At 49.6% G+C, this 23,638-nt stretch overlaps 10 protein-coding genes across 10 annotated transcripts; 2 read left to right on the forward strand and 8 right to left on the reverse strand.

Moving 5' to 3' along the window:
* Positions 1–783: 783 nt before the first annotated feature.
* Positions 784–2,680, reverse strand: act1 (actin ACT1; the record flags this gene model as incomplete). The annotated part of the gene is made up of 6 exons (XM_043273722.1): positions 784–1,014; positions 1,090–1,861; positions 1,936–1,966; positions 2,180–2,235; positions 2,497–2,527; positions 2,674–2,680. The coding sequence occupies 6 exons, from the start codon at positions 2,678–2,680 to the stop codon at positions 784–786; spliced, it is 1,128 nt and encodes a 375-aa protein (XP_043129657.1).
* A 2,156-nt stretch (positions 2,681–4,836) lies between these two features.
* fes1 (Hsp70 nucleotide exchange factor FES1) lies at positions 4,837–5,561 on the forward strand (the record flags this gene model as incomplete). Its single annotated transcript, XM_043273723.1, has 2 exons — positions 4,837–5,238; positions 5,313–5,561. 2 exons carry the CDS (start codon positions 4,837–4,839, stop codon positions 5,559–5,561), a joined length of 651 nt encoding a protein of 216 aa, XP_043129658.1.
* Positions 5,562–6,376: 815 nt separating this feature from the next.
* Positions 6,377–7,103, reverse strand: Aspvir_002123 (UPF0220 family protein; the record flags this gene model as incomplete). Its single annotated transcript, XM_043273724.1, has 4 exons — positions 6,377–6,440; positions 6,502–6,599; positions 6,672–6,932; positions 7,005–7,103. The coding sequence occupies 4 exons, from the start codon at positions 7,101–7,103 to the stop codon at positions 6,377–6,379; spliced, it is 522 nt and encodes a 173-aa protein (XP_043129659.1).
* A 412-nt stretch (positions 7,104–7,515) lies between these two features.
* On the reverse strand, positions 7,516–8,936 carry Aspvir_002124 (uncharacterized protein; the record flags this gene model as incomplete). Its single annotated transcript, XM_043273725.1, has 2 exons — positions 7,516–8,825; positions 8,885–8,936. The coding sequence occupies 2 exons, from the start codon at positions 8,934–8,936 to the stop codon at positions 7,516–7,518; spliced, it is 1,362 nt and encodes a 453-aa protein (XP_043129660.1).
* A 552-nt stretch (positions 8,937–9,488) lies between these two features.
* Aspvir_002125 (Vps55 family protein) lies at positions 9,489–10,076 on the reverse strand (the record flags this gene model as incomplete). Its single annotated transcript, XM_043273726.1, has 3 exons — positions 9,489–9,622; positions 9,756–9,969; positions 10,038–10,076. 3 exons carry the CDS (start codon positions 10,074–10,076, stop codon positions 9,489–9,491), a joined length of 387 nt encoding a protein of 128 aa, XP_043129661.1.
* Positions 10,077–10,550: 474 nt separating this feature from the next.
* Positions 10,551–11,493, forward strand: pre5 (proteasome core particle subunit alpha 6; the record flags this gene model as incomplete). Its single annotated transcript, XM_043273727.1, has 3 exons — positions 10,551–10,588; positions 10,660–10,771; positions 10,855–11,493. The coding sequence occupies 3 exons, from the start codon at positions 10,551–10,553 to the stop codon at positions 11,491–11,493; spliced, it is 789 nt and encodes a 262-aa protein (XP_043129662.1).
* A 301-nt stretch (positions 11,494–11,794) lies between these two features.
* Aspvir_002127 (LOG family protein) lies at positions 11,795–12,639 on the reverse strand (the record flags this gene model as incomplete). The annotated part of the gene is made up of 2 exons (XM_043273728.1): positions 11,795–12,479; positions 12,590–12,639. 2 exons carry the CDS (start codon positions 12,637–12,639, stop codon positions 11,795–11,797), a joined length of 735 nt encoding a protein of 244 aa, XP_043129663.1.
* Positions 12,640–13,146: 507 nt separating this feature from the next.
* On the reverse strand, positions 13,147–14,261 carry med6 (mediator complex subunit MED6; the record flags this gene model as incomplete). Its single annotated transcript, XM_043273729.1, has 3 exons — positions 13,147–13,665; positions 13,730–14,091; positions 14,168–14,261. 3 exons carry the CDS (start codon positions 14,259–14,261, stop codon positions 13,147–13,149), a joined length of 975 nt encoding a protein of 324 aa, XP_043129664.1.
* Positions 14,262–14,714: 453 nt separating this feature from the next.
* Positions 14,715–17,183, reverse strand: pabA (aminodeoxychorismate synthase pabA; the record flags this gene model as incomplete). The annotated part of the gene is made up of 1 exon (XM_043273730.1): positions 14,715–17,183. One exon carries the CDS (start codon positions 17,181–17,183, stop codon positions 14,715–14,717), a length of 2,469 nt encoding a protein of 822 aa, XP_043129665.1.
* A 740-nt stretch (positions 17,184–17,923) lies between these two features.
* Positions 17,924–23,272, reverse strand: Aspvir_002130 (histidine kinase-like ATPase domain-containing protein; the record flags this gene model as incomplete). Its single annotated transcript, XM_043273731.1, has 3 exons — positions 17,924–18,008; positions 18,063–23,081; positions 23,145–23,272. The coding sequence occupies 3 exons, from the start codon at positions 23,270–23,272 to the stop codon at positions 17,924–17,926; spliced, it is 5,232 nt and encodes a 1,743-aa protein (XP_043129666.1).
* Positions 23,273–23,638: the final 366 nt, after the last annotated feature.

Consider the following 23,638-nt stretch of genomic DNA (forward strand, 5'->3'; position numbering starts at 1 on the left):
TGGCTTACCTACTACATAAGTGATGATGAGGGATGAATGTCAATAACACCTTAGGTTGGGTGAAAATGCAGTTATAGAATGAATACGCGCAATACTCACACGTCTATATACTCCTACAAGTACACCTACTTTAGATTCTAAGCCTGATATCATGTGGTACAACTGCCAACCACCGCCAGCAACTGCTTTTACTGGCAGGCACGAGATCTAGGCTGTGACAGCATATGATAAAACAGACTACGAGAGGTACCTCCGTACCTCTGTACTCTAACAGCAGCTCATGCCAGCACCGAGTCAAGTCTTCCAGCGATACTTCGAATTTCGGATTGTGGAAGACAAATAGCAGGCTCGGAGATGAGAACGTCAATCGGGTCAAATATGGGAAGCAATAGGATTCAAACATGCGCTGAACTATACGAGGACTGTCACCGCACTGTCCACAAGACCCCATGTACACTCCTACACTGCTCCCTTTTATCGGCTACCACTACTCCTTCTGGCCACATTCTGTGAGCCGTCAGAAATTGCCGGTACACCGAGCAACAAGCATATCAATGGTAAACCATCTCTATTTCACAACTAATATAAAAAATTCCTTTTCCAGGCAATCTTTTCCTCATAGTGCGAGCAGAGAAGGCCTGCATGTCACCATTCCCTCCGTTCCGGTCTTTTGATACAACGGGACAGTACGAGCGAAGAAAAAAACCAATTGCAAAAGCTGTAGCCCGGTCAGCTTAGTGTCATGGAAAATTCAGGAGAATATGGAAGAAGTATCGTCGTACCTTAGAAGCACTTGCGGTGAACGATCGAAGGACCGCTCTCGTCGTACTCCTGCTTGGAGATCCACATCTGCTGGAAGGTGGACAGAGAGGCCAGGATGGAACCACCAATCCACACGGAGTATTTACGCTCAGGAGGAGCAATGATCTTGACCTTCATAGACGAGGGAGCAAGGGCGGTGATTTCCTTCTGCATACGGTCGGAGATACCGGGGTACATGGTGGTACCACCAGACTAAAGGGAGAAGAAAAATGTGAGCACATGGTTGAGAAAAGTCGGCATGAGCCGAACAGAAAAGGCAGGACTTACCATGACAATGTTACCATAGAGATCCTTACGGACGTCGACATCACACTTCATGATGGAGTTGAAAGTGGTGACGTGGATACCGCCGCTTTCCAGACCCAGAACGCTAGGCTGGAAGAGAGCCTCCGGAGCACGGAAACGCTCGTTACCAATGGTGATGACCTGACCATCGGGAAGTTCATAGGACTTCTCCAAGCTGGAGCTCTGGGAGGCAGTCTGAATCTCCTGCTCAAAGTCGAGAGCGACGTAGCAAAGCTTCTCCTTAATGTCACGGACAATTTCACGCTCAGCGGTAGTGGAGAATGTGTAACCACGCTCAGCCAGGATCTTCATCAGGTAGTCCGTCAGATCACGACCAGCCATGTCGACACGAGAGATGGCGTGGGGGAGAGCGAAACCCTCGTAGATGGGGACAACGTGAGTGACACCGTCACCAGAGTCCAGGACGATACCGGTGGTACGACCGGAAGCGTAGAGGGAGAGAACGGCCTGGATGGAGACGTAGAAGGCGGGAGCGTTGAAGGTCTCGAAGACAATCTGGGTCATCTTCTCACGGTTGGACTTGGGGTTGATGGGGGCTTCGGTCAAGAGGACAGGGTGCTCCTCAGGAGCGACACGGAGCTCGTTGTAGAATGTGTGATGCCAGATCTTCTCCATGTCATCCCAGTTTGTGACAACACCGTGCTCGATGGGGTATCTGAGGGTGAGGATACCACGCTTCGACTGTGCCTCATCACCGACGTACGAGTCCTTCTGGCCCATACCAATCATGATACTGCGTTGGAAACGTCAGCGACCATGATTCAAGCTAGCGCAACAGCTCAGAATTAGAAAAGAGGGGTCATTTACCCATGGTGACGGGGACGACCGACAATGGAGGCTATCTCGTAAGTTAGCATTTAATTTATCAAATTAAGCTGTCGCGCACGATGATTCAGGGAGAGGAAACCGCCAGTAGGGAATAGCCACCCGACGCAAGGGCAACAATTGACACATCCCCTGGCGACAACCTGCACAGTGACATCAAGGGACGACATATGGTAGGAGGGGTTGATTCGGATGTCTAGCATTATGGGGTGAGGGGTTGACTTACGGAAGACAGCACGGGGAGCATCGTCACCGGCGAAACCGGCCTTGCACATACCCGAACTACGAACCAAGCGTCAGTACAGGATACGAATTATTGCGTTCATCATCTCAAGAGCATTCTCTCTCCGCTTCGAATAGAAAGAAACCCAAGTGAAGCACTCCGAGAGAGGCAACCGATGCCAGCGCTGGAAGGTGCAAAAGGCGCTCCAGTTGAGCGACCGAAAGCTCGGACGGTCAGGAGGCTCAGGAGCGGGATTCCTTGGATAAACAACGCCCAAGTCGAGAGAGAACCATCAATAATGCTGAAGATGAAAAACATACCCATTGTCGATGACGAGAGCAGCAACTTCTTCTGTAAATTGGAACGATGCAATTGTCAGTTGTTGTTCGCTATGTGGGTGTAAGGCAAGCGAGCRGGAGGGGGATGGGGGTGGAACGGGGGGTTGTTTGGTGGCAGGGAACCCAAGCAAAGCTGTTGAGGTGTCAGAAACAACGTACCTTCCATGGTGACAGAAATAGGATTAAGACGAAAACTACAGAGAAGAAAAAAAGAAAATTAAAGAAGAGGGAGAGAGATAGACGATGGAGGGGGAAAACGAGATAGAGGGGAGGTGGATGGAAAGTTGAGTTTGAGTACGTAAGTTGGGAAAGGCTGTTGTGCAGGAGGGAGAGAAGTTCGAAGTAGGGAGAGAGAGAGGAGAGTGAGAGCGAGAGAAAGGAAGATAGATAGCTAGCTGGGCTGGCTGGCTGGCTGGGTTAGCGGTAACCGTAACTTTGTAAGTAAGTGGTATTGGTCGGGGGTGGAGGAGATGGACTTGTGTGCTACCAAGGAAAGAAAAGCGAAGAGTCAAGAGGCTAAGGTAAGGTAGTCCCAGCTGCAACACCCAACCTTAGTACTGTTTCTTTACTAAGAGTATTGTTATGACGATGATGATATTGATTCCTTAACCAGACAGGTGGAATGAGTATGAGTCGCCTTGACAATGATGATGTTGGGTGTTTGGATAAGAGGCAAAAAGGGTCGTCGGGTTCGGTGCCGCTTCGTATAGGAGGCTGTCCACCGCCACTAATACCCTTATCAAAGTATTTATACCTTAGCTACAGAGAGATCATGAAGAATATTGAGACTACAAAGGTGATGCCTATTTGAAGTTGAATTTATCATGATCAGATAGACAAATGCTAATTGTTCCAGAATACTGTTGCCTCTGATGATGATGCGGCTGCTGATGGATGCTGCTTGGTAGAGTAAGTCGTCCAATGCCGTACTCCATAGAAGTCTAGAAATCCCTAAGGCAGAATCATTTCAACCTGAAAAGGAAGCATTTTGAGCTGTGAGTGGTAAAGCTTAGGTGGCCTTTCACGAGGCCAGAAGGATGGCAAAAACAATTGCGCATGCTTCGTGGGGCTGATCCCTATCCAAGGACCAGAAATAGATGTTCAATGCCTCGATAATAATCATAAGCGGAAGCTTGGGAATGGTTCCTCTTGTCAATGGGCGAACCAGAAAAAAGGGTTCATCCCATAAGCTAGATTACCTTACTAATCATCGAATCCTAGGCCTAACCCTGACTCCTCTTGGATGATGATCCTAGGCTTCCACATACCATTCATTGCAATATGGAGGTACACAGTACTCTTCGATATTTGAATACATTTTGATGATTGGCCATCGCAATATGCTACAAAACCCTACTGCACGTACTAGTATCGCGATTTCTCTGGATTCTCTACCAAGTACCCCTGTAAGATTAGGTCATAGCAGCCCATCACTGCGGAAGAATCAGCCAAAATGGTCTACGGTATACAAATCTATTACAATGGTAGTACGGAATAGTCTCCGGACTCTATTGTCATTACTGACTCCATGTGCATGAGTGCCTGATTGACCCGTCTTAAATGTCAATGATCTTCCGTATTCTCCTATCATCTGGAAGAGATGGAGATTTAGGTAGTTCTGGGCTCACATTCTCACCTCACCGCCTTTTGGGAGGACGTCAGATCCTCCATTGAACAGGGGCAACGTTGGAGATTCAATCCCTTCTCATATGCATCTTGTATACTTGAGAAAACTGAAGAGGCACACTCAAAAATCTTCTTCAGATTCCAACATTCAAGACATCGTTCTCAGAACCGCTAGTGACCATACCAATTTTCAGCCATACCTCATCGCGGGGTTAAGCGGCGGATGGCGGGGCAGCTTCCAGAAGAGCAAGTTTTAAACAGCCATCACATTGTCCTATATTAACGATCTTCAGCGAAGGTATACTGTTGACCTTAAAAAGTACGCCCTCAAATGTCAATCCAAAATGTAGAATCCGCCCTTAAACAAATCACTCTATGCAACAATTCTTTTCTTACTGGTGTCGTGCTGTGTGTGTGGAAACGGGTGGAACGTCCATGAATCATCTCGATTCGTCAGAACAATACCGCCGCCCATCTAGAGAAGTACTCCAAAATAAAGCGATCAGAAAATTATCCTGACACATTTTCTTCGTCATAAAGATTACATTACATTCAATTCAAATCCATTCGATTGAATTTCAATCTAATATCTGAATATATCGTCGTCATACGTCAATTGCTAAGGTATATTCTGAGCACACTCTCCAGGGATCGCAGTTTTCAACCGTAGAGCAAATCACTTTCAGATCATCAACCATGGACCCCAACATGAACAATCTCCTCAAATGGAGTATCGAGAACTCAACCTCAGCCCAGCAGGCCGGCGATTCTAATGGCGCTGCTCCCGCCCCTACCTCTCGCAGCAATCTGAACCCGGAGATGCTCTCCGCTCTGTTCGGAGGTCCCTCGGATGCCGACCTCATGAAAGCCGCCATGGAAGCGCTTCACTCGGACGAGGTCGATCTCGAGAACAAGATGATCGCATTCGATAACTTCGAACAGCTCATCGAGTCCATCGATAATGCGAACAATCTGGAGCCACTGGGTCTGTGGACGCCACTCGTGGAACTGCTCAAGCACGAGGAAGCCGAAATGAGACGCATGGCCGCATGGTGCATCGGAACCGCCGTGCAGAATAACGAGAAAGCGCAGGACAAGGTATGTGCTTTGTTCCCGGCTCGCTTCCTATTTTGCTATTGAGGAAAAAAAAATGCTAACAGGTCCATCTGCAGCTCATCGTTTTCAATGTCCTCCCAACCCTCGTCGCTATGTCCACCTCAGACCCGGCACCCGCCGCTCGCAAGAAGGCAGTGTACGCCATCTCCTCCGGAGTCCGCAACTACCAACCCGCCATGGACGAGTTCGTCAAGCACCTTCCCGAAGGATATACTCGCGGAGAAAAGATTGATGCGGCAGATATGGATGCTATCGATGCTTTGCTGGACAAACTCAGGGCTCAACCGTCCGAAGTCTCCGCGTGAACCTACGTCTGCATTGCAATTAGACATACTCCTCCGTTCACTGTGATGCTACCACACGTGTGAACTTCACAAACCGGTGAATGGCTCTGATAGAAGCAGAAATACCGCCGTCTCTACCGCCCGCCATTACTGCGCGTGGCCCCGCGTGTCTGGGTTGTCGGTGGGCGACAACCGGGCTCGGTTGTATAAAAACATGAGTAGCTCCGATTCGAGCGAGCTATGCTTGGGGGGGTGTCATCCTCCTATCTGTATATCAGCGCGAAGTCAAGCGTTGAGCATGACTCCGCTAGGCTGCTATATTTGCACTTCCGACCATTGCTTCGAGGGACGAAGCTTGCATGTGGCCTGAGTGCAGATTTATAGCCATGCGCCACGTGCGTTGTACGTGTACATGGAGAATATAGATCAATAACTACAAAAACAAAATCACCTTCCCTTTTTGAGTCAGCTTGCGTAATGCTCACTGTTTCAAATAACATCTGAAAGCTCGCTGCCTAGCCTTAGACTAGTTATCCTTATGCCAATGCCTAGAGCACTGTATACACGCCCAATGGCCATTTCAATGTGCTAGTGCAACTTATGTTCCCTACGCAAACAGTCCGTGATCTTCACAATCCAAATTCTAGAACAATTCATGGAGTATAAACATAAACATGAGCATAGGCATGTCAGGCTGAAAGTACAAAACACTTCAAAGTACGAGTGCGCCAGTCCCATGGAAAACAATATAGTGGATTGAGGTTACGCACTCGACAAGCTCCCACTCGTACCCAGAACACATCGAACAACGCACAAAATCCAAAATCAGTCCGTAACTACAACGCGAGGTTGTAGGTGTAATCATCCTCTATGTTCTGCGAGATCCATAGAACAATAGTACTGTAGCAAATCAATCAGCAGCTGAGACATAAGTGTAGCTGCAGGAAACCCATCAACAAACCTTAGCATGACCAAGCCATTGGCGACGACGTTGGCGATTCCAAAATACAGCGTCGGTAACGGGTACTGCTTGATCAGATATTTCAAGACCATGACCGTCTATTTCCATTTCCAGTCAGCACTTTCAGTCCTCGACGTCCGCAGCAGGAGCAAAGAAAAGAAGAGACGAACCACACTCCCCGCCAAACCGCCCGCCAGAAGTGCAAACCCCAGGAACAGCACAAACCGCGCCTTCCACGCCACTCCGCTCCCGCTATAGCTGAAGCTATCCGCCTGCAGCCGCGACTTCTCAATCGAGTTGATCACCAACATCCCGAGCGCCGAGCAGATGCCGGGAATCCAGTCGACGAACTTGACGTTTACATTGGACCCGTTGCGCGAGCTGTGTGAGAACGCGGCCGCATCGACGAGGAAGAAGAATCCCAGGGAGAACTGGTTGCATTATATAGTCAGTCACTCGTGTGCTGCATTGCGTTGCGTCTAAGAAGACGGAGTCTAGCTCACCAGAGCTCCCGACGTGTAGACGCCCGCATTGCGGACGGTCGAGTTATTCAGCCATTCAGGCTTGGACCATCGGAAGAGACGGTTGTTGGAAACTTCCATTGCGAGCTTTTGTCGGAGTCAAAAATGCGGTATCGAGTAGCTGTGCTATGGCTCCAACCGTAGGCGTTAAAAGTATGTATATTTGCTTGATCGACACAGCTATCTGGGGTTATGATGCAGTCGGTGCCCGGAGCTCGGAGATTCATAATATCCGGCATATGGCGTAAGCGTATGATGCATCCTTTACCTTTATCAAGGATTATGTCGCCAGAGACATTTGAAACAAATCAGTCTGAATTCGTGGGATTTATTTTTGCGAATACTGCTGTACAGTGAGTCAGGTAGGCAGTTGCCATCTACAAAAAGCTCAGAATCATAACATTGAGACCCCGAATCTAAAGTAGACCATCTCAATTGCTTCAAGATCAATTATTCATGACATCGTATCTCATTAATCTGTACCAGACAGATATCAATCCTCTTCACAAAATAGCCTCAAGAACTCGTCTATATATGTCATTGCCTTTTCTTTGTCTAGCAAAGGCGGAATGTCCTTTGCGGCCCCGTCGGTACTGGAGCATTGCTTCAGATACTTGCGGAGGGCAAATGTTGATGCGCGATAAGTTGCATGATACATCGCTTTGAACTCATCTTCGTCGGTACTAGAAGTTGCCCCTACCTCCGTGGACAAATTCATATCGGAATCGGTCCCAGTGCCATTTTTGGCTGTGCTTGTAGGTCGCGATGAGCGATTGAAGCCGTACAATCGCATGCATGTCAAGATCGTACGAGTGATCGTATTTTTATTCTCAGAAATAATGGTTTCGGCATCCTTAGGTGTCGCAGAAGGCTCCAGCTTGTCGTCCGAAGACGGCAACGCCGTCGAGTGTTCCCTTCGGGAGTTAGATTCCACTGGATTCGGGGTGTTCTTCCGCGAAGTAAAGTGGCTTCTGCGGCTGCTAAGTCGGGACTGTTCATTTCGAAGATCAGACGCTTTGAGGGGATGCAGATTGGCTCCAATTGACAATGACCGCGACCGCTGAAAGGCTATCTTTTCTAATAAAGGCAGCGACGGTTCCTCGGACTCACGTTTGATTCTGAAAGTCTGTAGATGCTGGGATGGATGAGAAAGCGAGCTGGCCATCAATTGGGAGACTGCCTCTCCTCCTTTCTGTCGCACTTTCTTGTGATGCTGAGCAGCTGTCTCAAACAGCGTAGCAACTCGTTTACGCTTGGGACTGGGTGACCGAATGTCGGGAAGAAATTCAGCAAATCGTCCATCGCTGGCTAGCCCGTCCGGATGGGAACAAAGAGCCTGAGACTTTGTGATGAGGGACGAAGAGAGCGGGGTCGCATAGATTCTCAGTTCCTGCTTCTGAACATGAGATGCATACTCATACGGTCCGGGAGAAGACGAGATAGGTGGAGTAGGTGGCCGTTCAACTGAGGCTGCGCTTGACAGGACAGCATGGACCAATAGATCTGTTGTAAGGAGACCAGAGGCCTTGGTTCGAGGTGGTCTGTTGATACTGAGAAGGATTCCAACCGGACATTGAAACGTCTGGAACTTTTCTAGTTCCTCCTCCTCCAACCATATGTTGCCCAGCAATTTGCTCTTAAGCCATTGTGATGTTTCGACGTCAGCTGTGTGTACCTCGAGGCTCGGTCCAGTTCTCGTGTAAAAGGGTATCAGTGTGGGATTAACGAAGCAGCGAAAGGCCAAATTTGAGTCTTTGAGTGTGTCCGATTGCCAATTCGATGTCTGGTCGACTAGACGTAAACCTGTGAATTCGGTAGTGAGCAGCGCGCAAAGCAGATGATTCAGACGCGTGAAGCGGTACCTCGAAGCAGAGATTGCCTGTCCAGCGCAATGGATCCAGACCAGATGTCCATTGTAGAATATTTATAAGGCCCGAGAATCACATATCTTGCCGATGTAAAGATTTCGCTGGTACAGATACAGACGCACTTTGCTAGGTTGCTGTAGTGTGAGGTTTCCACTTGCAACACGACGCGATCTGGATACAGGCGCGAGGTCACGTGCCGGATACTCCGTCAGCTTGAACTAATTAGTCGATTATGTCTAGAAATCAATACAGTGCGAACATATTGCATGAAATTAAAAACGATAATCGAAGCTCAAGTCCAGCTAGGGCTATTATCCAAGAAATACCGTGGCAATGCTCTATATAACTTCGCATCGGCTATAGTACACCGTTCGTATCGCTGATAAAAGCAGAGTCAAATGAAACAGGCTGCAGTTCATGAAACTTCACATAAGAGTAACCGTAGGTCAAATCAAGCGGGAAAAAAACAACTCATCACTTGTGATGAGCCAGTGCCCTCGGACTTCACAGAGGTTTATGAACGATCTGCTGGAATGATTTCGTAGAAAACGTATCCTCCCCCCGAGCGTTCCCCGTTGCAGCTGACACTTTACAGAGATCAAAACTCCTCTTGTTCCCTGAAGAACATCGAGAAACTGATGATAGTGCCGTAAATCAGAAGACCTCCGAGGATGGACATGATCATGGCAGGGATCTGGATAGCGCCGCTATGCGCAAGCACGGCCGGCAGGGCTAGAGTCATCCGCATTAGACACCAGTCATATGATAAAATATTTGCAAGGCATATAATGAGTATAATGAGGGTATCCCGTGAGACGCAAATGCGACAGAAGAAAGAGGATGGCAGTAGGCTCGATAAACTTACCAATACCCATCAACACTAGGAAACCAGTCAAGAAACGCCCAAAATCAGCTACTGCATTGCCAGAACTGTCCATGAAATCATCCGGATTAGCGCATCGAGCGCAAATCCAGTTCGGTAGAGGAGCGATGACATATGTCGCAACCACAATCAACGGGAGGAAGTTATGCCAAAGAGCGGAGGAGAGGATGACCAGAAGAAAGCCAATGGCAAGAACCTAAGCAGTAAGGGTATTGGATCAGTACAACGCGGCACCAAAGCAATAATAACTAATGAGGGACTCACAAAAGAGAGAGCGATAATAGTCTTGAGACCTGCCATCATGATTGCGGAGATACAGGACCTCGAAGGGCCCAAGGCAGGTGAGATATAAGGGATTCGTTCTCTGTAAACAGAGCCAGCAGCAATTTGTCTCCAGATAGCAGATATGATCTAAATCACAGGAACTGTTTTGTCTGCATCGAGACGGTCTGGGTCGGTTTGAGTGATAAGCGTGAGCTAGCGGCACGGCTGCAGCTGTGGAGGTGACGTTGGCAATGGGGCATTATTGGCAGCCTCAGGCACACAGGCCCGAGCTTACCCAGCAGGCGGAGAGCTTCCCTTACTACTGACAGTTGCTGAAGGTTACCGCGTCAGTCGCTCACAGCCTGCTTCGATACTGCTTGTTTCTCTTCCCCCCTCTCTGCATCATCAATCTTTGTCCATCTCTTCCTGTTGCTATTGAGCTTCACAGGATCAATATTCTACCAAGACCGAATCCTTCTTACTACACTCCCTCCTCAACCATAGCCCGCAATCATGTTCAGAAACAATTACGACAACGATGCGGTCACCTTGTAGGCCCACCGAGCTATCCTATCCATGATATAAAGCTTTCTCATAACTGACAAACCATTGATTGGGACAGCTCGCCGCAAGGCCGGATATTCCAGGTTGAATATGCACAGGAAGCAGTCAAGCAAGGATCAGTTGTCGTAGGACTTGTCAACAAGACACATGCCGTACTGGTCGGTCTAAAGGTTCGAACAGTCTTCAGATTTACTACTTGCTACCATCGCAGAGGACAGCTGTATGCTAATACGGGTTGATTGTTATCTTCTAGCGAAACGCCGAAGAACTATCCTCCTATCAGAAGAAGATCATCGAAGTTGACTCCCATATGGGCATTGCTATCGCCGGTCTGGCATCGGACGCTCGTGTGCTCTCCAACTACATGAAGCAACAGTGCCTTGGTTCCAGAATGACTTACGGCCGCCCACTGCCAGTGGATCGTATCGTTACTCAAATCGGCGATCGCGCCCAGACCAACACTCAGCAGTATGGCAAGCGACCGTACGGTGTCGGTCTGCTCGTTGCAGGTGTCGACGAGGCTGGACCCCATCTGTTCGAATTTCAGCCGTCCGGCATGATTCAAGAGATGCTTGCTTGCGCCATCGGGGCTCGTTCGCAAATGGCGCGGACTTACCTGGAGCGGAATCTGGACAAGTTCGCCGACTGCAGCCGGGAAGAGCTGATTAGCCACGGACTTCGGGCTTTGAAAGAAACGTTGTCTCATGACAAGGAGCTGACGGTGGAAAACACATCTGTTGGCGTGGTGGGCCTTGCTGGAGAAGGGGCTACGGGCAAGATCGAGACCTTCAAGTTATATGATGGCCAGAGCATCTCGCCGTTGCTGGAAGCTCTTGAGCAGACAGATTCCGGAGAGACGAAAGAAGAGGAGTCGATGGAGGTCGATTCATAGTTCCCTTTGGATGTTAACGCGATAGATATGCAAGCTTGATCTCTTTCCTCTTCTTGTGGATCCGCTTCCCTATGCTTATTCTGTACTCCGGTATCTTCGGCAGTACGATCTGACTTCGGGATATGGTTGTGGGATTTTGGATCCATCACGGATCGTGCAAAACTTAATGCCACCAGTTCGTAATAGTAGTATCTCTTGCTTTGCATCAATCGTCTAGGTCTATTTCATCCCATCATGTATCCGAGCTGCTAGTCAAAACAGTCCTCTAGCCGAAGATAGAACAATCCCGTTTGGACTGAACTCATTCCTGGCCCCAATCCAGGTCCATCCTGCCATTGCTAACGCGGTACTCCAGCAGCTTCGGCAGAACCTCGCGAGGATCCTTCGCCTCGACTAGAATCTTGCCGTTGTCCGCCCCAATGTAGCCCTCCTTAACGGCACTCTGCACCCACGACAACAGCCCGTCCCAATATCCATTGATATTCAGCAACACGATCCCCAGATGGTGAATACCCAGCTGATTCCACGTCGTCATCTCCATGACTTCCTCAATGGTGCCAAACCCACCCGCTAGCGACACGAAGCCCGAACCGGGACCCCCCGCCATGACCTTCTCAGCCATAAGGCGCTTCCGCGTGTGCATGTCCGGCACAATCGTCGTGATCCCGTACTCGGACTCGCCCAGCAGAGCGGTCTTGTCGAGCGGCTCCTTGATGGTCCGCTCGGCGCTCTTCCCGCTGCTCTCCGTGGGCTTCTCTCCCTCCCGCTTGTTGTCGTAGCCTGGTTCGACGCGGACGAGCGCCCGGGGGATCACGCCGTGGACGGCTTGTGGGCCGGACAGGGAGACGAGCGTGCGCGCCAGCTCGCCCATCAGGCCCTTTGTGCCGCCGCCGTAGACGAGCTGGACGTTGTTCTTGTGGAACTCGTGGGCGAGGGCGCGCGCGGTTTCCATGTGCACGGGGTCATTGCCTGCCACTGAGCCGCAGCTGGAGAGAATTGCATTGTGTCAATCAGCTTTTGCCATAGATGGGGTGGGAAGCTTGTTGCTTGGGAGTGACGTTCCCGGTGGATGGTGGTGAAGGGAGGGGTAGCTTACAAGACACAGACGACTGTAGGCTTGTCTTGTTGTGTGGTAGCCATGGTCATCGCTATGGTTGTTACTGATTGAAGGATCTATGCTATAATGCTATGAATGAATGAAAGGAGATATGTCCAGTGTAACTGAGAGACAATCGTTGTTAAGCGGGTGACTATAAATATATCCTGCGGATAAGCAGGTTACATTCCACAGCCTTAGGATCAGCCAAGTCAGAAAGACCAAAGAACAATAATATCTTCTTTCATTCGGATATCATTACGAGATTCTAACCATGTCTAGACTATGGATCATTGCTTGACCATGTTCTCTTGCTGCCTTATGAGTCATTTCCAGAGTGGGTTTCGCGATAAGTTGCTGCAGCCTAGCTATACATTGCTTGATCAAATTCATTTCTGGATGCAATGGTCAGCATTGCTGTACTGCCACCTGTCCTAACTTCATCTAAATCTGATAATGTAGCACTGTGCTTGCTTCATTTACAAATAGTCATATAAATGTAAGATCAGCATTGGGGTATCTTGTAGAAGTATAATGCAATGGCGGGAACACATGACTCAACCGCCAACTCGGCCCTTTTTCTTCTTTAATCTACTCTCATCAGAGCTAGATGGAGTGCCGACCTTCTCCGTCACCTTTCCTGGTGTATCCACTCTCACCAATGGAGTCCCCATCTTGGTAGGGATCGTATTTGGCGGCTGTTTTGCTGTCGCCGTCCGATCTACGTCATTGGCCTTGGACATGATAAACGATCCAGGCTCGCCGACCAACGGATTCTCATCCATGTACTCGTCCTCATATCTGAGAAACAGATTTAGCGATTCAGCGAGTGTCCTCGTATCCTGGAATGTAGAAGCAGTGTTGCCCGTCTGCGAACCCACCAGCGGGACTCTGGCCGGGTTCTCTGCATCGGGCATGGGTGTGTTCTCCTTGCTCTGCTGAGACGAAACGCCAGGTTGACCGGCTTCAGTCGGTTTCGGAGCTGGCGGTAGATAGGTATGTCCATGGGCCGGGGTGAAGATCGGCAACGTCGATGCGGTTTTCAGTAGACTGGTTAGGGATGTGACAGCAGAGAGCTGATGCAATTCGGTCAGCCATGCCTTTCCACAAGCGAGAGAAATAGAACCATTGTAAACATACGATGCGGTTACCAACGACACTTGCAACCGATGGAGCCATGTAGATACAATCCCCCACCACAAAGAATGTCGCCAGGACCACCACCTCATCTTCCTGACCAGCGCGTTTTCGCCGCATCTGCTTGCGAATCACCCATACGTTCGAGGGTTCGTGAGCGAACTGAGTACCTGTCTGCGCAGCGGCCTGCAACGGATCGTAAGCGACGACAAACTCCAGGCCTTGCATAGTCCGCAGACGCCCTTCAAAGGCTTCGCGGGTCTCGACGAAATGGCGAAAGGCTTCATTGTAGTTGGCCTGGATAGCGAGGGAGGCGTTATTCGAGGTGGCATCGAAGAAGGGTGATTCTGCAAAATAGAACAGAACTGATCGTTGCTCATCGTGTCAAAAAGTTGGTTCTGAAATCTGCAAGCTTGCTAAGCTCAGAGAAGCTGCCCTTACTGTTATTCGAATGCAGATATCCTCCCATCATCTGGACGTGCGGGGGAGACCGCCAGAGAATCTCCTCCAACGAAGCATCCTGAGGACCGGCCATTGAGGTGTTCCTTAAACTTGCGGAATAGACTAAAGTTGTCGCATGCGTATAGGCCGAGAGCTAGGTCGCAGCGAAGCTCAATTGTCTTCCCACAGATCGTTGAGGTGACCGCAGATGTTGACCAGTTGATAGCTCTCCGCAGAGACAGAAAGTGATGTTTGGAATGTTTGCAACGTTACATAGCTGCCGCATATTACCAACTGACGGCCATAGGAACTGCGAGGTACAGAGACAATGGACGAGTATGTATATATATTTGTCTAATGACCTATAATTCCTTCATGAGGATAACATGAGATATCTCCGAGTAACCTAACGCCATGCCCCAAGTCCCCACGCTGAATGTTGAATCGACCTCTATCGTCTAATGCAAATCGTATAAAAATCGCTGCAAATGTTGAAGTATTCGCCTTGGGTGCCCATAACATCATCACAAGAAAGAAGAAGCGCTCACTATGCGTTAAGCGGAGCGAAAATCCCACAAACCGTACGCAACTTGGTCAACATCTCATCCCATTCCCCTTCGGGAGTACTCAGAGTGGTCACAGCCCCCCCGGCGCCAATTCGCCAGAGTTGCTCGTCATCTTGCTCATTTGAGCAGGTGAAAGCTGTGCGGATGAGCACTGAGAAGCTTCCCCCGCCACCGAGGTCTAGGAAGCCCATGACGCCCGAATAGATCCCACGCTTTCGGTCCTCGATTGAGCTGAGGTGCATGCATGAGCGTTCCTTAGGGGCACCAGTCATCGAGCCGGGCGGCAGACATCTTTGCAGCGCGGTCAGTCCGTATCCGGACATGTTCGAGGAGGGTAACTGCGGCATATCCCGTGCGGCAAATCCGGGCCGATTTCGATCAACCGTGGCTTTGACATGAGTGATCATCTGGTAAACACGTCCGTGATCCTCCACTTCCAGGAGTTTTTCTACGTGGACGCCGCCGGAGCCACAGATGCCGTAGAGGTCGTGACGGATCAGATCCGCGATCATGAGATTCTCCGCCATCTCTTTCGTCGATCCAAGAATTTCCCTGGCCTTCTCCATGGTCATATCTTCGGTTTTCCTCACAGTGCCCTTCATTGGCTTCATTTCCAGCGTAGAGTCCCGATCCCAGTTGAGGAAGCATTCAGGGCTGCTGCTGACAATCTTGACGTGACCTAGTCGCGCAAAACCACTAAAGGCGGCGGGATTGTACTTCCTCAAACGCTTGTACAGCTTCCAGGGGAAACTGGCACGCTCACTCCGACTAACTGGGGAGGGTAACTTAATCAACGTTTCGCCAGTGAGACATAGTTCGTACGATTCACCAGCCTCCAACTCAGCCTGACAAGCCTTGATCTGCTTCTGATAATTCTGCTGGGTTGGGAATTTGATGACGCTCTGCTTGAGGATAGAATCTAAGAACTCTGCCTCCGTGCCGCTGGTGCAGACCTTGCATTGACTCCTGCTAAGTGCAAGGTCCTGTAAGAACTGCTCGGTCTGATGAAGCCATCCAGTCGGTAGATCATCGTCAGCCCGCGTTGACTGGACCGTGATTTGACCTGTCTTGTGGTCGACAACGATACTCCTTTCAGTCCACAGCAAGCTGGCATCGGCAGGATCGTCCCCAGCATTTTTGCTGGTCGGATGGATTTCGGCGGCTGTTTTGGGACGTGCAAGACAGGCAAGTCCCATTTCATAGGAAAAGTAACCCAGGAAACCTCCCCAGAATGGCACAGTGAGATTTCCCGAATCAACCTTCTTCATGTCCATCACAAACCTCAGCATATCCCAGAATTGAGAGACCGACAAGGACCTCTCGATAATGTTCTCTGTGACTGACTGCCCACTCGGGGCACTTTCTGTCCCATGGCAATACTGCAGCTTCTCTAGCAGCAGTCTCCGAGTCTCAGAATAGTATTCGAGCCTCCAGCTGGCGGGGCTTGGCACCGAGATAACACTGTACCTCCCATTAGATTGGAATAGCACGGTTGGCGAGTTGGGAGCATTCAAGTTCTCGCAGACGACTTCGGCATCCAGGCTTCTCGCAGTGAAAGTACGATATGCGGAACAGGAGGAAGTGCTTGCGCTCCAATCCAACATTGTGGACGCGGCGTCGGGAAGAGTAATACTACCACTGGCGTAGTGGTTAGGGTCTGGAAGAACACCATATCCTCCTCGCCCTGCCTTTTTGTTGTAATTTAGGGCCATATCCCACCATCTTCTGAGCAACTCAGCGCAAGCTTCCCTGTCAGATTTGCAAGACTCAGGGTGAAACTGCACCCCCCAAAGTGGTTTCTTCTGGTGGCGCACAGCCATGGGAATCTGTGTCTTCCCGTCCTCTAGGAGAAACCAAGCTAGAAGGGCAAGGTCCTTGGAAGCGAATCGATCGGCTTGAGGGCTGCCGCTATTGGCCCCTCGAGTCAACTGTTCCGAAACATCCAATTTGGCATAAAGCGAGTGATAAAGGGTCACTTCGACATCTTGCACGTTTTCGAAAATGTCCCTGTTCGCAGTCTTGATTCGATGAATCTGGCCATGTAGTGGATATGGCAATCGTCCTATAGGGATGCCCTGATGAAGACAGAGGCTCTGAAAACCAAGACAGATTCCGAAGACAGGTAACATATCCGCGCCGTTCAGGTTCCAGATATCCCGCATGATGCCGACATCGTTAGCGACATTCGGATCCCCAGGCCCAGGGCCAAGCACAACAGCTTCGAAATGCTGCAGGTACTCGACCATGTTGCCGTCTGGCCAATCGGAGTCGATGGTCATCACCGAGACTTGAACAACCAGAACCTCTTCGAGCATTGCCACAACATTGTAGGAGAAGGAATCGTATGCATCAATGTAGAGGACATTTCTTCGAGCAGGGGCATCAACACTCGAGCCAGATGACTGACCAGCACCTGAAGTCCTCTCATCATCGCCTATAAATGGCGCCATGTTGCCGTGACCCGCTGGCTCGAACGGTACTCACACAGAAACACCAAAAGGGGAGTGTGTTAAAGTGAGAGATGAAGTGCAATGCAATTATCCAACACAGCGATCAACCGAGTGAAATGAATCAAGGAGGTCAAGAGCGTATCTAGTCGACAGCCAGAATTCATCGGCCAAAGACCAGGAGTGGCGATAGGCAAACCTTTAGATACACTGTCCTCCTACCCGAGGGGCCAGTTTTTGATCAGTTAATGTGTCCCCATGAACGAAATGCACATATTGGAAATCTTTCAGAAATTCAAAAAAGGTTCAAATATACAAGAAAGATCGTAGAAGGGAAATCATAAAATAAACGGATCAGACAAGACTATTCTACGCCTAAAAAAACACGGCGGAAAGAAAAGGGTTCCTGGAAGTGGAGCGGCAATCAACGGAACATTTTGCTCTACGATTCCTTGGGTCCTCCTCCTCCGATAACCTTCTTTCCCCCGAACGGTCCAGCATCGGTTGATGAAGATGATTGGGAGAGGAATGGGGAGGGCCATATTTTCTGGATGACAGTGGCAACTGGTTGCTCTGTTCGGTGTATTTACCCCATAAAGACTGCCTGAAGGAAATGATGATTGCATTATGTTCAGTTATATAAGCGCCGAAATGCCATTGATTTATGTACTGTAACATGTATTATGTCTATACCCTCAACATCATAGAAGCACTCATTACGTTCATCAAATCGTATAATGATTTCATTCACTTGAACCCGACTTTGGCTGGCTCGCGTTGGCCAGCTTGACCGCGATCTTGGGGAAGTATTGTGCCACGAAGCCCTCACTGTAGCAAGTTAGTTGACTTTCCATATCGTCAAAGACAAGAGGGTCCTCTTACCTGTAGTAACTGTGGGCGGAGCTATGGTCTCCCACCAGGTTATGGGCCAATTCGTGACAGAGGATGACCCACCAGTATACCATCGATTCAGATCTGTCAGCCGACTGGTTTTGAAGTAATTCCTTTTCATGCAGCTGCTGGAAGTAGAAGTAGTTGCAGAAAATACTGCCAGCCCGGTTGAATGCTATTGTCTTTCCACCCGCGTCGTAAAAAACACTAAGACTGTCCTTGCGCAGTGAAAAGACACTAGCACATTCGATCAACAGGGCGGCGAACAAATTGATTCCAGCACTGTTCTTGGACAGGAATGCAGATCGATCAGCTAGGGTCTTCACGAAGAGCACATTGATTCCACAGGGAAGAGTCGCCACGAACTCCAAGTCATGGCTTGGCTTCTCATCGCAGTAGGATTTTGTCTCAGTGACCTCATTCGTTTCTGGCCGGCTGTACAAGCTAGACGATCCGTGAGGCCGACAGGCTTGAATAGCAGAGAGCAGCTCTGTCTGCAAACGATGCGGAGGATGCACAGGCGCGGGTTCTTCCGGGCGCGGTCTCTGAGGGTCGTCTGCAGAATATGGTGGAGGAGGGGTGCCTGTAGGCTCCGGTGTCCCAGCAGGCTGGGATGGCGACGACTGACCCCCAAGAGGATTCCAGTTCGGCCGGCCACCTTCCAATCCAAATCGTTTGGTGAGGTTGGCAAACAAACCGCGCGGACGCCGCTCCTGGGGTGCCTCTGCTGCTTCAACTTGCAAATTGCGATTCGGCCCCTTATTAGTGGGCGACTCCGGAAAATTACCCGGCATGAGAGATTGGCTCTTCGCTTCCGTCTCCCGCTCCTGTGCCTGAACCTGAGCCTGTTCCTTGGCCCAGGCAGCTTCCCTTTCTTGCAGGCGCTGTCGCTCCTCTTCCAACTGTTTCTGACGCCGATCCTCAGCTATCTTGGCCTCTTGTGCCTTTTGCTTCAGAATTCTCTCCACGTTATATCCTCGTGCCTTGAGTTCTAGGAGGTCAGTCTTCAGCAACATCTCTAACGTGAGCGTGGAATGGAGCTTTGGCCGAACGAGAATGAGATGTACAAGAGCTTGACTGATTTCGTATAGATCGTATTTGCCGGGACAGATCCAAAGAATCCAGGTTCGTGCGTTTTGGGTGATTATGGCACTCCGTTTCTGGGTGTGCGACACCCGACGGCCCTTGAGAGACCGTGTGAGCGAGATTGAGTTCACGACCTGCACTTGGAGGTTCTTCTCCAGCCATCTGACGTCGTGGCGAATTGAATCTGGGGATTGATCGTGAAGGAACAGCCTTGAACGTTCGTTGATCAGCTTATGCAGTTTAGCCGCTGGACGCTGATCGGGGGCCACGGCTCCCCAGTTGGCACGTTCCTCCACCAGTCCGCTTAAAGGGATAGCTCCGAGTGCGGAGTAGAAGTTCTCCAACAATTCCTCTTGTGGCGCAGCTAGTATGTGCTCTTTGAAGAGGTTGAAACTCTGAAAATCATCCACCACAACTGCCTCTTTCGCAGCTGTCAACGTCCATTCCTTGATGCTCTGATCCTCTACCTCGTCGTCATCTGAGCCCAGAAGATCCTCGCTCTTGACCTTTCCCTGAGCCAGAGAGGAGATATCTCGACTCGCCAGAAGAAAAGCGGACCTTTTCATCTCAGTAAAGAGTTCCTTGTCCCGTCTCAGAACAGCAAGGTGCTCTGCAAGACTTCTCAGGAGCTTGAGATACTTGTCGGCACTTTGAAAAGAAGTAGAAATTCTAGCCGGTTCTTTGACCAGCATGTACGCAAGTTCTGTCTTTGTTGGCTCTCTCTTAGACCCGAGTGCCATGAGAAAGAAGTTGGCCTCTTGACCAAAATCCACAAAGTCAAAGATGTCGCGGTAATCTTCGCCCTCTCCAAGGTAGCATAGCTTCGGGGCGACACGACGAATAACCGGACCTTGCTCGACTGTATCCCTTGTTGTGATCGGGACTATTTGTGCATTACCGGCGCGCTCTATATCCCGTGCGCTTAGTTCCGATACTCTCCCAGCAAGATACTTGAACAGCACTCTTGCGTCTCGCTTCGTGGATGGTGGATGACGGATCAGGTAATCAAGACAACTCGTCATACCGGCGTGTTGCTTGACTCCGAATTTCGAAGCATGAGGGTGAAGGTCACGTCGGAGAATCTTAAAACCAAACAGTGTTGCGCCTTCATCAGTGAAACATTTGCCTGGTGTGCTCAGGTCGCGAGCTCCTTCAATGGGCAGAAACGGAACCTTGACAGCACCACAATCGAACGTGGCATAACCGTTTGTATGATACTCGGAAATGTAGTAAGACATAGCTTTCCCGTGCAAAACCCAGTCATCTGCAGCCGCAGCCTTTGCCATAACATCTATCAGCTCAGGCGCCGAGGCGAAACTCCTCAAGCCAAGCATGGTAAGGAATTTCCCTTCAATGCTGCTTGGCTGATAATTCCCCGGCCATTCGAGGACGGGGAGACCAAGGTCTCTAAGGGAATCTTTCGGCTCAAACAACTCAAAAATCTGATAACTCTTTCCACCTACCGGCTTCGAGTCTCCCGTTACTTCGGCGGTGCAAATGCTTGTATTCTTGAGTCTTTTGATGTCATTCGCCGGGATGTCATCGCGAACAGAAGCAAGATAACGTATGAGATCAACGTGACTCCATTTTCGTTGACTGTCGCTCTTGCCATCGGAAGCTTGGGGGTCATCGAGGAGCCGTTCGAAAATGACACCAAGTTCGACAGTCTTACGCACGCCAAGCGCCATGAGGAACTTTTCCTTAACGCTATTGAGACCATGAACAACGGGGAGGTCGTCGAACAGCCGCACTGAAGAGAAATATGTCTCAGCCGGTCTTTTCATCCCAAGTTTGGTTGGAATGACTGTTTGCGACTGCAACAATGTGACGATCGTCTGCTTCGATGACTGGCTGAGGCCGTTATCCCATTGTTTAGACAGCACAGGAAGAACCTGCGCAGAGAAGGACGGCGTCTGCGTTATATCTTGCTCTGGTGGGAGAACATCCCTATTACCCGCATTGATGACAAGCCAGCGGATCCAAGGGACTGTCTGGAGTTCCGTCCACCCGAATGCTTCTAGTTCCTGCTTCGAGAGAGACTTGGTGTATTTGAAAGGTATAACTGAGGATGGCACGGGCAAATCGACGGGTATACGTTGAGGATTCAGAAAATTGTTAATGTCCCCGAAAACAAGTAGCCGGGCAGGGTTGCCGGAGCTATCTTCATCGTTTGCCACTGCAACACTCAAGAGGCTCTGGATTGAGAAAGAATCAAGTTGGCCTGAAGTAGCTTTCCGACTTAACCAACCAAGAAATTCGATGACCTGGCCGGGCCGTAAGGTACTGGCTTCGAGTTCTCGTTTGATATCCGAGACTGTGACTTCGGTGACCAGCCCAAAATCAGTTAATTTTCTGACGAAATCTTTTGCACCCGACACAAGCTCATCAGGAAGGACCGGGATAGAGTCCATGAAGCTCAAGTCTTTGGGAGCAATGCGCGCCTGATGACTTTGCATAATACCACATGTTGACAATACCTCTATGGAGGCGTTTTTATTACATGTCCAGAAGGCGTCTTCGATAGTTTGACCTAATATCGATGACGGCGTCGACTCGCGGAAAACAAACTGATTCGCGGTGTAAATCGCTTCGGGCAAGACTCCAATAATGTCATCTTTTCGAATCTTTGATGACTTGGAAGAGTCGATTTTGGACATGATTCTGGACTTAATCGATGCCATTTCTGCGGACCAAGCGACTCGACAGACTATTCCCGCCGCACGTAACATTTCAAGGTTCCATTTGCTGATGTATCTCGTATTGAGGTCAATACTCTCTCTCTCGACCGTCGGAATCACAGAAGGCGCAGATATGTGAGCGTTCAGTCCTGTTGTCTGGTGGGTGGGAAATCCTATGAAAACCCTTCCAGCCTTAGTGGGTAGAATTGAGGATAGGATCTCTGATCGTGACGTGGACGCTCCGGATGCAACGTCAGTGTCATAGGAAGGCGTAAGTATCGCAAGAGTAGTTCGTTTGGGTGGAGGCTTGCGCGTAGCTCTTTCAAGCTCGCTGCTCAGGGAGTGACTGATGGAACACTGGATACTCGCAGTGCTGATATGTAGGAAAACGGATGCTTTCAAGACGGTGGCCAAGTCTCCGGATTCGCTGATGTTGTCCGGTTTCTCGGCCTTTGCAGGGTTCTCTTGTGTGCTCTGACCGGTGAGTCTGGAAAAAAATGTACGCAAGGAGCCTGTGGTATCTCTCAGTCCGTCCAAGCGAAACACGCTTGTGTTCGGATTCCACTCAACGACACGCATCCAGGCCGCGTCGACCTGAATTACCTCTCGAGTGATACCCGTTACTTTCATCAAGCCTTGAGGCGTCTTGGTTTCAACGTCTTTGGGGATTATAAGATTGACGCTGGGAGCAGTCTTCTTCACGAGGCGAAGGAGATTCCAGTCATCAAGCCATAATTCTATGCTCTCGAGACTGACGAAAGTAAGACTGCTTGATAAGAATTGACACAGCTGCATCAGAGACGGAATCGGAGAAGTATCGTTGCGATAGTCAAGCACAAATGTTGTTTCAGGATTCGACTCTTCGCTTAGTTGCAAGCGACGTGTAAATAGCGCGTTTCCCTTCCAGTAAAAAGCCATCGCATCTTTGCCTGAAGACACAAATGGTTCCTCGCAGTCATCAAAGACACTGTAAAACCCGACTCCAAATGCGCCGATCTTAGTTTCGTCGGGATTTCCGTCCGCAATACGTTTTAGTCTTGCCCAATCCTTCTCGCTGAAAGGAAGGCCATTATTCGAGATCAACAAACGCTTGAGGGTATGATGGGATATGGTGTGCTTCAACAAGGTGGTCTGATCGGCGCTAGCAGGTAAGGGTACGGTTGTAGAAGGCAGAGTCTCAAACTTGATAGTGACCTTGGTAGCATTTGCGTCGGCTGCATTCTGGATCATCTCTCGTAGAACGGTCCTGTCCACTCTGTATTAGTACTGTTCTTTCAGAGCCAAGAACAAGACGGCAACAATCACTTACCATTTTCCTGAATATCGTGCGAGGACCTTGGATATCAAGCCCCGTGTGTCAACAGTGACAGCCTCTTCGTCGTTACCTGAGCCCATCGTCCGCGCCTTCAGCGCGTTGAAATCGATGTTCTTCGCCATGTCGTAAGAACCAAGAGGATCGGCGCATAGATTACCAAGCCAAATGCTTCAACTGAAAGCGCACGTAATCAGGAAGCAAGAGCATTAATCTGTGTATACCTCAAATATTTGAAACTCCGGATATTACGTGGTCGATAAACATGGGTACCCAGACAACCGACGAGAATAAGACTGTAACAAGATGCTTCCTGGTATATGATCGAGTCTAGAATCAAAGACAGTCAGAATAAAAGGGCAAAAAGAATAAGCATACAAAACCAGAGACAACGAATGGCAACAAGCAAGAAATATACATATATATATATATATGTATATATAAAGCGGTGCCTCTCGGTCCGAAGGCGAATGTCCTCCTTATCGGAGACA

The sequence above is a fragment of the Aspergillus viridinutans genome (genome assembly GCF_018404265.1).
Source record: "Aspergillus viridinutans IFM 47045 DNA, scaffold_10, whole genome shotgun sequence".
In the NCBI taxonomy this organism is placed as follows: domain Eukaryota; kingdom Fungi; phylum Ascomycota; class Eurotiomycetes; order Eurotiales; family Aspergillaceae; genus Aspergillus; species Aspergillus viridinutans.